General features: G+C 32.0%; 1 protein-coding gene across 9 annotated transcripts in view; it reads left to right on the top strand.

Moving 5' to 3' along the window:
- The first annotated feature begins 1,786 nt into the window (after positions 1 to 1,786).
- Positions 1,787 to 16,068, top strand: part of LOC148615530 (inositol 1,4,5-trisphosphate-gated calcium channel ITPR2-like) — an 83,973-nt gene continuing 69,691 nt past the window's right edge. For 5 of the 9 annotated variants that reach the window (XM_088581829.1, XM_088581831.1, XM_088581827.1 and 2 more), the window contains exon 1: positions 9,664 to 9,904. In XM_088581829.1, the coding sequence (XP_088437955.1) occupies positions 9,758 to 9,904 (147 nt within the window). In that variant the 5' untranslated portion in view covers positions 9,664 to 9,757. Of the gene's footprint in view, positions 1,996 to 9,662; positions 9,905 to 13,077; positions 13,191 to 16,068 lie in introns of those variants that run through there. The other 4 variants (XM_088581825.1, XM_088581824.1, XM_088581833.1 and 1 more) reach the window with 4 other exon arrangements.

Raw genomic sequence — 16,068 nt, 5'->3', positions numbered from 1 at the left:
ATGATGACGACCATAAAACTTCTGTAGTGACAAACGAGGAAAGGAAAACTATGACCCGTTGAATAAATCAGTTTTCATGGTGCAGATGGATTCACCATAACGATCCACGAGTTCATGATGAAAACATACTACTAATTCCTCCCATTTGAAAATTTACAGTTTACCCTTAACAATTTATAGGAGAGTTTTATTGTTTTCCCTCACGAAATTAAGCATTTTTAACTTGAGTTTTACTGAAAAAATTATGTTATATCTTAAATCAATTACCTCATTTATTGGTATGCATATTTTTTTCATAATCCCTGTATTACAAATGTTTACATCGCAGTTAAACGAAGTGGTTTATATTATATTCGGAACCAATTAATTTCAAAACTGTTTAACTCGCAAAAAAAATGTATACCCTAACGAAATCACTAATAAAGTACGCAAAATTAAAGTACACAAACTCGCGTAAAAAGCACAAAAGAGTGTTGTACTGACGAAGAGTGAAGTACTTTATTTGCAATGCACTTATAATTGTCGTTACTACAGAGACGCTATAAAACGGGCTATTATTTTTTTAAAGAATTTTTAAACCAACAATAATAAGTGACAGTAATCGCTTTTCACGTTGCTCGGGTAACTTGGATTACCAATAAAGTTAAAAATACTGACAAATGGTTACTTTCCTTCACATATTTCAGATGATTTTCATAAAGTTTAAACCAAGTTTCGGAACTTTAAAATCAAATAAGAGTATAATATCGAATACAGAGGGAGGTATGTCTACTTTTACAACGGGAGTCTGGGGATTCATTTTCAGCCTTGGTTAAAGAATGTGTCAAACGTTTCAATGCAGTTTTGTTTATGGCTTTACTTATTTTACCTCCCTAAATGGTTTTGACAGCAAAAACAGACAGTTGATTATTGTCTTACATTCAAATGCTTTATTTCTTTTGGTCAATTATATTAACATTAACTAATCAAAGTAAAAACTTTGAAACTGGAAGAAAAAACTAAAACAGCATGTTAATAAAGCAAATTGATAACAATATGTTAAATTTTTACCGTTCATTTTAGTTACTTTATGTTCTTTGTTGTGTTTGTATATTTTCCATGTCTGGTCTTTGTCCATAGATTACATTCTTTTGATTTCCGCTAGAATCTTGGTTCCCTTGATTACTTATTCATATGTTTTGATGTTATACCAGTATGACGTATAAATTCCCGATTTAGCCAATTTTGATCCTTATGATACATAAATGAAAGGAGTTTATGATAAAAGTTATACCGAAAAGTTATATTTTATAGGGTATGTATTACAAATATTAATTTATTGTTCCATACGTTATCTTTCAGGCATGTTGTCAATTAGCAATATGATCAATCTTTTAGTTTTTTGGGGCATGCGATGATACGAAATCCATTATCACATCATACAAATGACATAAAAAAGAAAAGTATTTAACAGAATACTTAACGAAGTCCTTCGTAATATGTTAACACAAAGATTCGTTTCTGAAATCATGATCTGTGTATGTGATATGTAGCTTTATGTTTCACTTAAAAAACTACATCAACTATCAAAATCTGTTATCACATCTCGCAAGAGCCAAGAAATAATTCTTCCCGCTATTGTTGGTATTGCCTAAGATTTTTTCACTAATGTCTATCCATTGGCGGCCACTTTACGTTTATTTTCATCAGTTACATTTTTGAGTTGAACTGTCTTTCAATTATGGAAGTTGTATGCTAGTTTCGGTTGGATTGATATCTAGTGTTGCCGTAAATTAATACTGTGATCAATATACGGTTTTGCACATGCTGCAATGTGTTTGAAAAGAATTGCATATGACTTACATAGACAAAAACGTTTAATTCTGTGGGTCGTGATCTCAAATGTTGTTCCGACGTCGACGAAGACTTCGTCGAAAATCTATTATAAAGGATAGACTAACATTACGGATGAAGTTGAAACAGCTTCTGATGAAAGCAGCAACTGAACCAGACTCTGTAAGTATATATTGTTTTCTCTGGGACAGCATACTTACGGTAGTATCGTCACATTCGTTTTGGACTACCTATTAAGATATGATTGTCAACTTATTCATTTGAAGTTTCCTACTCGGACCATATCAATTATTTATAAATGTTTCCATAATGAAATTCTTATACTTATAATATTCTCTAAATCTGCATTTCCATTCGTGTGGAATATTCAGTGAAGATGAATCTTTGATGTGCCTTTTTGAGTAGGAGTTATTAAAACTATTCATCGAGTGTGTGCATTTAGTCTGATCTTATGACGTTGATCATTTGATAACCAATGAATAAATATGTACATTTTGTTGATACAACGTGTGGATTAAGATACTGCCATTTATACTCTAACTCAGCTCTAACATTACTATTAAGCCAATGTGTCATTTTTTAATATGTACATTTAGCTTCAAAATGACATTCACAGAAACAATTTCTTTAATATTAATTTATAAGAGAAAACAACCTTAAAGGGAGATCAAATTTAAGATGGAAAGAATAATTAAGAGAACCAAAATTCTAGCATCAAAGGAATGTATTCCAGGGAGTTACAGAGATGGAAAACACAGGCATACAACAAAGATCGTAAAATAACCAAAATTATACGTACAAAGCAACAAAACTAAATTAGCAACTCGGACTCCACTAAAAACTGGGAGCATGGACCAGGCGTACCGGTGGGGTAGGCGTCCTCTGCTTTCCTGGAAACGCCCGCCGAGGTGGTTTCCAAAAGGTTTGAAACTATTGTCACCTTTGACTATTAGTACCTTATTTCATTTTTAGAAGTATGAACCTATTAATATATGCTCTAAATGTTAAAAAGCGAGATTCATGACCTTCCCACGGTAGATTTTTTAAAGTTAAAACAAACCATCAAATTCTAAATCAGACCACAGTTGCAAAAAAATAACTTATTGTTTCGACAATGCGAATTTTACTTTAATTGTGTTTGGAACTTACAAACTAGTCTTTGTGTTTGAAGAGGCCTTTGAACACTAAACTTTTAACTAATAAAATTGTTTTAAATTCTATTCATTGCAAATGAATGTGTTTGACTTAAAATTTCGAGTTATATGGAACCATCAAATTACGGAGGCGTAGGCAGTGTAAAGTGTTACATACCTGATAATGAATTTGCCTCATGATGTAATTAATGTAAAAATATGCCAGTAATAGATTTATCAAAATTATAATGATAAAAACTGTATTTATGTACGGAGAAATTTAAAGACGTTAAGAACCAATCTGTAATTAGCTTTTTGTTGCATAATTCTATCAGATATGAAATTGATCAGGGTCATAAATAGTTTGTCTGTAGGAATTTTTAGATCGTTGTAGTTTTTGAAAGTATAAAAATCTTATTATGTACTAAGTAGAGGTTATCAAAACACTTGCTTTCACTTCCTGGCAGTAATTCGACTGTATTTTATGCGTGCTCCACGTATACTTACAATTATTCCACCTCTTATTGTTAAGATCACGTGTTAAAGTGATGTGTTCGAAACTAGGAAAAAGTATACAATATAGGGCAAATCATATGTTTGCTAACAAATAGACCATTGCACATATAGCCTAAGAAATGGTTCAAGCGTAAACAAGAAGCTAATTGGACTAGATCATATTTCTCATGGATTAAAATATCGTTAAGAATGCCACAATACAAGAGTGTTGCAAGGAGCAGCAATTGATTACTATTCTGGAGTACCCGAGTTCATTCCCTGTTTCAGTAGGGTTTGTGTTGATTGTTTGTGTGTACCATTTTGTCCCTTCGTGATGTATTATTGTCTATTCACCTTTTAATTTTTGTGTTACCGTTATTTGTTGTTTTTTGTCCAAGGTTTTCCCTTTGTTTGAATCTTTGGCATTGTCTTTTCTTTATGTTTTGCTAGTATAATTTTCACACCGCATATGTGTATAAACAAGCTTTGTGTTACAACTAAATACTTCAAAAAATAATTATGACCATTAAGAGCGGCTGACTGAAGGAATTGATCATGCTCTCATGTTTTCCTTGTTGATAGTTTTGGTAAAACTTTTGATTGTTTCAATCTAAAGACGTGTTTGTTTGTGATTTGTTTCCCTATTTATTTATTCTTTGTTTGTTTTAGTTTTATTGAGTTCTTTTTTTAAAGAAATGTTATTAAGCTGTCAATATTATTGGAAAGGTCACTTCATACAAACATGATAAACTTCTTTAAATCTTTATAAAAAAAAACCGCTTCTATCCATTCGACTATCGAAGTGAGTTAGTAGATACTTCATAAAAGTGGTAGATATCATTGCGAATATTAAGATTGTCAATAATTCATTACGTACGGAACCTAAGCCACTATAATCTTATTATCATCATTTGATTGAATTATCCTCTTTACCTTTCCAGTGCAACTCGATTACTATTGTGACGATGAGATATATTTCTGTTCTATCATGCAGGGACTATGAGTAAGAGGCATACTGAGACCAATTATATCTGGAAAATACATCAATAATATTTGCCAATTCGCATCATTTCAATACAAACATTGAACACCTAAGGTTTAATACCTTTTATACAATGTCATTAAAAACATCAATTCATATGATCTGACATAAAAATGCACACACATAAAATGATAATAACAAATTGATAAGCTAAAACTGACTGCCTACTGTCTTGGACTAGACATTTATATAATAACATGATGCAGAATCATGTAAGGCAGTTATTTTCTCAATTTTTTTAATTATTGATAGAATGTTAAAACTCTAGGAGAGTACCTTGGAAACTAAAACAAAAGCACTGGCTTTGTACTTTAGACATTACATTTACTTTTTTTTCATGCTGTGCGTGTTTTAAAATGGTAAAATATAATTTCAGAACATTAAAAATTCAAAACAGTAATTATTATTCATAATAATTGATCTTACTTATTATGATTTTGTTAATCGTTATTCAAAACACATTATGATAATTGTACCTCTATCGCAAATCTCATTTTACTGTCGACACTTGTTTATTCTAGCAGATTACAAAATATTGTAAAGTGTGATTATTATATCCATATGTTTCCTTAAAAATTCAACTGAACGACACGTTGTTATGCCAAATCGGGAATTTAATTTTATTCCAATGTCGTCGTCGAGTAACGAGAATACAACTGATGACACTAGAAATGAAACTAACTGTCGACATTAAAAAGGACATTTTAAATTGGGCAGTCTAGGATGTGTTTTGGTGATCACTATGATCGCAGTTTTTTTCTATAAATATTCTACCATTTAAACACATTTAAAAAAAAATCTACTTAAATCAGACTTTCCCTTACGTGTACACTACACTAGCGCATTTTCCATGTTCCCAGCTTTCAGAGGTGTCCGAGTTGCTCATTTACTTTGGTTTCTTTGTACGTGTTAATCCGGTTCTTTCATGGTCTTTGTTGTCTCTGTGACTGTTTTCCCTATTTATTCTTTATCCTTGGATTGCACTTTTTTGATTTCCACTAGAATCATGACTCCCTTTATTACTCTTCCCTACACAAGGAGTTTAAAGTATTGTAACCAATTATTATTTTTATATATTTACTCGTAGATGTTATTAACTAACATTCTCTATATTACCAGTTATTATCCATGTCTATGAGATTCTCTCCATGCAAGAAATTATCAGCTGGCCCTATTGCCAATTGGTGCATGCAAAATGATGAAATATTGTAAATCTATAAATTTGACAAGTATGATGTAGATGAGCCTTCAAGCCTTAATATTCTGGTTTTATTATTAAAGCCTAATAACGTTCAAATTTTAACAATGTAGTGAGATCAGCATTGGTACCATATATATCAATTGATACTTTGAGTTTTTAATGTAATTTAATTTACACAGTAACTATGTCAAATCAACTCGGGTTATTGAACTTCGGGGGAAACCATGCAACATTGGACATATTCATCTAGGCTTTAATTGTTTACTTAATAACATTTTATAGGCAATGATGTAATCAATCATCGGTCCGGTATCAACGATAAGCCCATTTATAATGACTATTAGAAGTATATGATGAGTAAAAACACGATAGCTTTATTATAATCATTAATTCGGTGAGTTATCTCGGAAGTTTTAGCATCCTCTGAAAAATTAGGACGTAGGAGTTAAAATAGTGATGTTTTCCTTACATGATAAGTTTTTTGATAATTATGAATGGGTTTAATTAGCGTAACATTAATCTTGGGTCACTTTGGTGCTCACAGTAGCTGTTTGGCTCTAACTAAAGACGAGAGACAACCATCCTCTTTGATAATCCCACAAATATTTCTTTGACGCTATGCCATGATCGCTCAATTTTGACAGAACATGCTTATTATCAGTGCGATAACCAGGCGTTTACATCTTTGTTGGTAAACAATTTAAAGCGTTAGTAGCATATTCCCAAAGATTTGCTGGTATCAATAAACATCTAATATCATTTAAAAATACATGTTTAATTCCACAACATAAAAATTATGATTCTACCTTATTGTGCACTATGGTTTATCTCTATAATGTCGATCTGTTTCGAACAATTACTCTAAACACATACAATTGCTTTATTCACAAATATTACCTATATCTATAATAAATGCGTTGTATGCTCCATGTTATTGAATCTGTTTTTCTTCAGAAATGATGGTATATACATGTACTGTAGATAAGTTTTCAAACATTTCGAGATTAATCATACCGCAGGGGACAAATACAAGGTAGTTATTCAGCATGTGTAACATGGGCTTCTGGGCTAAATACACCAAAACTATATCTCTGGGCTAAACTACACCAAAACTATATATCTGGGCTGATCTACACCAATACTATATCTCTGTACTGAACTACAACAAACCTAAATCCCTGGGCTAAACTACACCAAAACTATCTCTTTGAGCTGAACTACACCAAAACTGTCTCTCTGAGTTGCACTACACCAAAACTATATCTTTGGGCAGGGATACACCAAAACTATTCCTCTGGGCTAAACTACACCAAAACTGTATCTCTGAGCTAAACTTCACCAAAACTATATCTCTCGGCTGAACTACACCAAACCTATCTCTCTGGGCTGAACTACACCAAAACTATATCTCTCGGCTGAACTACACCAAACCTATCTATCTCGCCTGAACTACAACAAACCTCTCTCTCTGGGCTGAACTACAACAAACCTATCTCTCTGGGCTGAACTTCACCGATACAATCTCAAATGGACTCGACTATAACGAAAACATCTCACTTTACATTATTACATACATCGAACATATTTATGTTTTGATCTTTTATGGATAAGCACAATAGTTTATATTACTTCACCAGTTAACCTCATTCTATACTGCTGTTCTTTATAATAGTTCTTTATAATAGGAATGACTGATTTTTTGTTTTTGGAGGAGAAACGGTCACATAGTTGTCTTTATACAGAGCACGGCTGAATTGTTGTCGATAAAGGGGGCATTGCGAAATCGTTGTCTGGTGTAATTGTTGTCTTTAAGAGAGTTGGCCGAATTGATGTATTTATTGCAGACACAATCAAATTGTTGTCGTCTTTGTAGAAGACACGGCAAAATTGTTGTTTTTATAGGAGACATGGCCACCTTGTCATTATAGGAGGAGAAGCAGAATTGTTTCTTTATTCTTGTGCATTTAGCCCAGAAGCCCATGTTACACAAATAGGCTTCTGGAACAGGGTTGTGTTGCTACAAGATTGAAGTCATCACTACAGAAGTTTTATGGTCGTCATCATGTGGATCGTTATGGTGTATCCATCAGCACCATGAAAACTGATTTATTCAACGGGTCATGGTTTTGTCTACCCCGGACTTGACTTTTTATGAGCAACTCGGCGGGTGTTTCTAGAAAAGCAGAGGACGCTTACCTTACCAGTGCACCCGGTCCATGCTCCCAGTTTTTAGTGGAGTCTGAGTTGATCATTTGCTTTTGTTACTTTGTATGTATGATTTTAGTTACTTTATGTTCTTTGTTGTGTGTGTCTGTTTTCCATGTCTGGTCTTTGTCCCTGGATTACATTCTTTTGATCACCGCTATAACCTTGGTTCCCTTGATTACTCTTTACTGAATGATCGGAAACAAATAGAAAGCACAACACTATTGGATATTTGTTTATTCAGTTGTGTTGCCTTTATTTGAGGAACGAATTGTTTTCTTTATAGAAGGAAAGGCCAAATTGTTTTCTTTGTAGGAACACGGACAATTTTTTTGTCTGTATAGAAGATAGGGCAGCATTGTTTTTTTTTATAGGAGACTCGGCCAAATTGTTGTCATCATAGGAGAGATGGCAGAATTGTTGTTTTACAGGAGACACGGTCAAATTGTTGTCTTGATACACGGCCATTTGTTGTTTTTATAGCCGGAACATCAGAATTGTTTTCTCTATAGAATGATCGGAAATTGTTAAAACAAGTATTTAACACAATGTTTTATTGGACATTTGTATGTTGAGCAATGTGCTTCTTTATCAACATGTTGCAATGTGTTCACTAACGATTAAAGTTCTATTCTAATTCTAAATAAGGTACCCAAACAGTTTATATAAAAACGCCTTAAAGATTAGAAAGTTACAACTTTACGGAAAAAGTTTCGTTATAGATGTATTATTTCGCGTTTCATATATTTCATCAAAGCCCAGAAAATTAATATCAAATGCAGTTCAAAAAGGTGTAAAAATACACCAAATACACCAGTTGCTATCTGAGTAAACACAAATTTTATGAAGAATTCAAAACAACTGACGAAGCTCGATTTCAATCTTCCGAGCCAAAACAATCATTCAATTTAATTAGTTAGATAATTAATGATGTAAAAATGGATTTAGCTTTTACCTGACGAACACTGATATAGGTAACGACGTCAATGTGACATTCTAGCTTTAATGCAATAGTTATATGATTTTTATATAGGTTGATGTTATCCTTATACAATATTGGAAATTATTCAGATGATTTATTATCAAACATAATTTCATTAATTGTGAGTAGTTCTAACTTCACTACTTTAAATTAGACGCCAACTTGCACGCCTGAACGACAGACCACGGTTGTGCTTTCTGGATTCTTTCAACATGAGGGCCGTCTGGCTTCGTCTTTGTACTAAAATATATCTACTGCAGAGAACTCTGATTCTAATTCATTTTTGAAGTCTGGTTTGTTTTTCATAATGAATTTGGTAATTAATAAGTAGTATGTTTTACAAAAGTGCAGAAAGGCAGGAGTGTGCATTTGGTTTATAAAAATGTAAACCATAAGTTTACCATCATTTTTCAACTTCGGTAAGAAGTGAAAATCTTGACATTTTTTAAATTTGACGATACGGGAGTGTGTATTTAATCATAATAAGTAAAGCCAGAGATATGTTTTGATTAATGCAGAAAACTGCAGCCTGTATCGCTTGTGGTTGAGTATGAAATTTATAATTTTTAGCTTTAGTTTCTTTTATAAGATATGAAAGGATTGTTCTGTCAAAAACGTACCAACAGGCTAGGACTATGGCATTCAAGTCAGTGAGTATTTAACTGTCAAAATACGAAAACTTATTTTGTATTGTCTGAATAGCTTGATAATCACAAATAGTTTTTTTCTATGATAAGTGGAAATGAATGAGGACATTTCTTCAGTGATCAAACTCTTGTTTTTCAACTGGAACATTGTAAACTCAGAATGTGATTCAATACTTGACGGATTTTAATCCACAAGAGAACAGCGGTAGAAGAATTGGCATGGATTCGATATTCATGGCAAGGAAACCACACTTATTTTTCCAAGAAATGGACTCTCTAAAGAGCAGTCGTCACTCCATTCTGAGTCAGGAGACAGAAACACAAGTTAGAATGTATTCTAGAATGCTGAAACAAATAGACAAAGAAGTAAGTTTTTTGGTCTATTTTGATTGATTATGAAAATACAGTTTTGTTCTTTCTATAATTTCTTGTCCGTAATTTAGCATGGACCAAGTTTTTCCACATCAGTCAATATGGATTTTTACACTTCGATGCACTATATTTATTCAGACCGCAGGTTAGGGTTTGTTTTTTTTTTCAAGTTTAAATACAAAAGTTCATCAAATATTTCCATTTATTTGATTTGGAAGATGGAAACTGATTTACAGGTAAAATCATTTCACGTATCGTGTCCATTTTCTTTGCTTGTGAATGAACTTGTTTTACAAAACAAACCACATCACTTTTTTTTATTTTTTGTGATGTTCTTTTGATATATCATACACCATACCACATTGATTTGATAGTGTTTATTAACTTATAATTTATCCAGAAATGACTTTGATATACCAGTAGTTACAATGTTTTCCAATGTGACATGCTTCACGCACATTGTTCGTCTTCAAAGTTTGTTTAAAATAATCACATCACATGTTTATAGTGTATTTAATGTGTCTGTATGTTTTGGCAATCTTCACCACTAGAAAAAAAAAACAATATATTGCATGCATTGGATAATATATGACATTTGTCGCAGACATTTTGGCCTTATTTCAATTATGTACTTAAGCTACCTTCAACAATTAATCGTATCTTTTTTGAAGCCATTATAAAAAATTGTAATTTGTCAGAGAGAAACAAAAACAAACAATTTATCATTGAAGTGAAAAGCACAAATAAAGAAAACAAGAACAAAAGACGAAAAGCAAACAAAAGCAAATACCATATGTCAATATTGCATATAGAAACATGCTTTAAAGAAACAAACAGCAACTAGAAAAAAACAGTTTTAAAAAAGCAAGACTTTTTCACATTTTTTGTATGATCTAGCATTGAGAAATTTAATACTTTACTTTTCATGATAAGAATAGAAGAAGATGTCCAGCTGTATTCTGATATTAAGAAGTACTTTTACAATGATATATGTATTTCATCTCTACCATCAATATGTATATGGTTAATTACTTATGTAAGTTTTCACATGTGTTGTATACATCACATGCCCCAATGATTGACTGCAATTATATATATAAATGTGTGTAAACTTGCAGTTTTTTTTATATCCTACTGAGTTTTATACTACATCCACTTTTTGTATTTCTTTTGGAGAAAATGAGGTGGTTAAACAGGCAAAATTATTTCATATGATTTTCACCCGAACTGAGCAACTGAACGTTCTGACAGAGCTCACGTGAAATTCGTGTGATTCGAGCTCTCACGCGAAATTCAACAAAAACATAAATTTCATGTGAAGCTCGATTAACATAAATTTCATGTGAAAAATATCTGCTTGTGTATCAAATGGCTGTTCGAACCCTTCATTGTTTTCATTTGAAAGTATATTTTGTTAACAATGCTCGTTTTTAAAAACAGTAATCAAGGGAACCGATATTCTAGTGGAAATTAAAGAATGTAATCCAGTAACAAAGACCAGACTGGGAAAACAGACACATACAACAAAGAACATGAAATAACCAAAATAATACCTACAAAGCAACGAAAGTAGATGATCAATTCGGACTCCACTAAAAACTGGGAGCATTGAATAGAAAGATAGCTGACGTATAGAAGAATGACTTTATCAGAATATTTACAAGTATATTTTAAAAGTTAAAAAAACGTGTTTATTTCGAATTAAACATGACAGTTATTTTGTAAAAGATGCAAACAGTAAATGAGCGAGATAAATGACAGCTAATTGGTCTAGCGTAACCAACTGATGGATCTATCATATCATATTATATCATAATGATTTCAAAATTTAAGGTGTAATCACTCGCGTAAACGTTTCTCATTACCTTGTTTTCATAAAGGTTAATGTAAGTGCAAGTAAAGACTGAAATATATATTTTTTCCAGAACATATTCAAAAAGTCATGCACTGTGTGTGAATGTGTGTGTGTGTGCGTCAGACAAAGAGTCAACAGTAAATGATAGCTATTAATAGCAAATCAAACATTTATTTTAGGGGTATAATGCCTTTATGTTTATTTCGTTTTCTTTTGATTTTATTAATTGTCTGTACTGAAAGTTCTGTAATACTCGCTGATATAACTCTTTACTCCTATAAGGCTGGTGTTAATCTTAACTAAAGAAGGATGATCGCTTTGCTAGATACGTTGATCTCAGTTTCTGCTTTATATATGACGTTTTATCTAAAATAATCCAAACTTCGGAATCTATTCATAGCATCTCCCCCTCACCCAAAAACAATTTGAGATGAAAGATACTATAGACACAATGATGTTAACCTCATATCGTGACCAATTCTTGGAGTGAAAACTCATTACCATATTATATGACAAACGCTATGACTTCTCATTCTGTATCGTCAAATTTCCTTTCATCTGTGGCAAAATCCCTTCAATACCTACGTATGGAGTCTCTTTCGCGTCCTTTAACTCAAGTTATTTGGGTAAATTCGATGTATAACATCCCCGATTGTTAAGCGACAAAATGTTATCAACGTTTATAGCGCGGAAATTTTTTGCATCTCATAGTTTTTGTTCCACGTTTGAGATGCAGAGTAAAACTTAGCACATAATATATAATTATAAAATTTTTATATATTTATTTATTTGCTACCTTTTGATGAAAAGTGTTTTTGTAATATTGGTTTTCCTTTTTTTCAACCATTAGCTAACAACTTCTGGTATTTAGTGGCCTGTCTATACTAATTATTCGAACACTCTCATTGTCCATGCATGAATTTTAATAGATAATATAGAAAGCTCGCATAACCGGGAGGTTTCCTGTGTGATAAATTTCCAGTTAGAATAAACATATCAATTTGTGGAATAACCATCAACGAACCGAATCTCTGGCAAGACATAATAATAGTCAAAGGATAATGGTAACAAAATGGTAACAAAAAGAGGCACTGTCTTGAAAAAAAAACTGTTTTGTTTCGTATCCAACTATTTGCCAACTAAAAGGATACACAAAGTCAGTTTATTATTTGTTTGACACTCTTTATTATATGTAAGGTTATACGTAACGAATAAAGGGTTTTCTTGGTAATTAGCTGCGTTGTCAATAACTTAATTAAAGAAAACTTGTTCTTCGCTGTAATTCTCAGCTTGTTTTATGATCTCAGAAGCGGAGAAACAGTTGTTTAGTAACAGATATTTCTTTTTATGTTATACGAATTCTATATATAACAATTAGAGGAGGGAATTTGATAAAGTTGAGGAAACATGGATGATGATTTAGAGGTACAGTTCTGTTCTTAGATTCTCTGTTAAATGTTAAGTCTTAGTACAGATTTTTAATTTTCTAACATCCCTTTTCTATGGATATTTTTTTTTCTTGTAAAAACTAAAAACTGGGGAAACCTCTTATTCAGTTGAATTCGTTCTTGAGCATTGTTTTTTTATTACTGATAACAAACAAAACAAAATGACTTATTTTACTACCCTTGAAAAACTTCCGGTTGTTACTACTCTAGACAATAATGACAATCATTCTCGCGTTTTTGGAAGTAATCAATCGCAATTAATTTCGTTAAATAGATTTTTTTTATGATAACTATGTTCTCGGCTGTTTTAACTTATAATTTTTGGCTTTGTTTATGTGCAAAGACAATTGGTGTATTGTCAGCTACAATTTTATTGTGATAAATAACATATTTACGAGTTTTGGTTTTGTTTTTGTTTTAGTTTTTATTCACTTTTTGTTTGTTTGTTTTGTAGTGTTTTATTTTATTTTATTTTTTGTTTTTGTTGTATTACATGTTTTATGCATAACAGCCAAACTCCCTTCCTTTTTCTTGGACAATACACAGTGAAAATATATATTAAAATAATGCACTACCGAAATTTACGATTTATGGTTCCCTCAAGTTCAATCTGTTGATGTGAATAGGTCTTTATCTTTTTTCAAACCATGCGTTAAAGTTTATCTAGAGTTCACATGAAATTTCTACATTGATCCTATCAACTGCAAGCTGAAATCCCGTATTATAATTTTGGTGGTATTAAACTACTGTTTGTAGACAACAATTTATAACCATCAGTTGAATATTCAATTCTTCTTGTGAACGTAATAATTTTGTTGAAAGTCAAAAGGGAATTTATATAATATACATTTGTACCGGTTCTTGATAACGAACTTGTGATTTGGCAATGTACTTATTTATAGAACCCAACCTATTCCTTTGAAATCGTTTTTTTGTTGTTGTTTTGTTTTGTTTTTTGTTTTTGTTTTTGTTTTTGTTTTTGGTTTTTTTTTGTATTTACTATAGCATAATTGGAGTCTGGTTGGTTGTATTTAATACCCCCCTTAATTGTGTTTATTGTCTGAAGTTACATGCTATAGTTGGCAGGCAAACTAGCATGAAATTTTGTTCAGATCCGAAAAAAATGATATTTCCAATATGTTTGGAACGTGTGAATACACAGTAATTCAGCTTGCCTGGGGAAGCAATGATTTTTTTGTTATCTACTGAAAGTGAATTCTTTTTGAATGGTTCATGGTTGCCGACACAAGTACAATAGTATCTACAACACTACCAGACTTGTATGTAGGTGTTGTCCATCAGCCAAGAACGATAATCATGAATGAAGCAAAGAGCAACTACGACAACATATCATTCTGTTATAATGGGAAAACCATCATTTCCAATGATGCAGCAATACTGTTCGCTGTCATGTTTGTTTCCTGTGTTTGTAATTTCAATTAAAGAGGAATCAGAAACTATTTAACACAATGTGTTAATGACAGTGACGCAAGTCTAGTGATGTTGAAACGCTTCATGTCATACAAAGATACTAACACAATTATGTTCATTGGTAAACAATTAAGGTTTACATACCTGCTGTAATAAAAAGAGATCAAAAGACGAAAATGAGCGGTAAAATTATTTTTCCATGAATTATAGTTTTATGATCAGTATTTACCAAGTGTCACGGTTACTTAAAATGGATTAAGCAGTCTCAAACTATTAAAATTATCATAAAACAAGTTTTCTGGATTTTACAACCTCGCTCGACGAGTTGGGAAAAATATTTGTCCCCATGTCTGTCCGTCCGTCACACGTTCAATTTCCGAATGATAGAACTGTAATTCAATTCAAACTTTATAATAATAATGAAAACGATGAATAACAGGTCATTTTCGGTAATGATGCATAATGCGTTAAATGTTTGAAAGTTTTCACACTTTTACCTTGAAAGATTAACAGGTGGGGGTATATGTTATGTCCCAGATTTTAAACGTTTATTTGTTTTTGTATATGGCTATTTTATAGGTTTAACATTTTAATGTTTTCTGTTTTTCCTTTTACAAAATATTAGTTATGATTCTGAGACATCAAACTAGTCGAAGCATCAAATTCTATCGATCAATCTTAAAAATCTTGAACTACAACGACAACTACCCATTTTCAGTTTTCTAGGCCTCGTGCAGGTATTGTCAATCTACCGCCTACGCTTTCTCCTTAATTTCTATCGCTCTTCAAGAAATCCTAGCACCATTTTGCGGACAAAATTTAGATCAACTGATTTGTTAGCCAATACATATATGTATTTCTTGCCAAAGTCAATACAAGTCTGGTTTTCTGTTGTTTTTGTTTACATAATCAAGAAAAAGTCTAGTTTCGTTATTGTTATCGTCTTGAATTGGTTATCAAACGTCTAAAAACATGTGTACTAAGGTCTTTCAAAAGATTGTAAACGGAATTTTTTTTTACTCAAAATATTGGACTCCAAAAATTTCAAATAACGAGAAATCATGATAATTATGTAAACACCCAAAACCAATTGACTGACTGTAAATATTAACATCGAGAAAGACGTTAATACTATTTTCCTAATATTGCATATCATTATGTAAAACATCATTGATAAATCTGTTAGGTGATTGTTGTGAGATTTGGACATGTCGTTAATTAGTCCCAATACACACACTTAGATATCCCTCAGCATCTGTTACACTAGACTTTTATGATCCTGGCGGTAAATTGGTCAATCTGTATATCAAACGGTACTAACTTAATAGTTTATTATGTTGTTCGTCTGTAATTATAAGTTTGGTTTGATGGTTGAACAGAATTCTAATGGTGCACAATGTGCACTTTCTGTGTCAAGCTTGCTT

Source organism: Perna viridis, chromosome 5 (assembly GCF_037379345.1).
Source record: "Perna viridis isolate PV_CMFRI_1.1 ecotype Kerala chromosome 5, ASM3737934v1, whole genome shotgun sequence".
Classification (NCBI taxonomy): Eukaryota; Metazoa; Mollusca; class Bivalvia; order Mytilida; family Mytilidae; genus Perna; species Perna viridis.
Note: the sequence above shows the minus strand (reverse complement) of the source record. Positions and strands in the feature narration are given on the sequence as shown.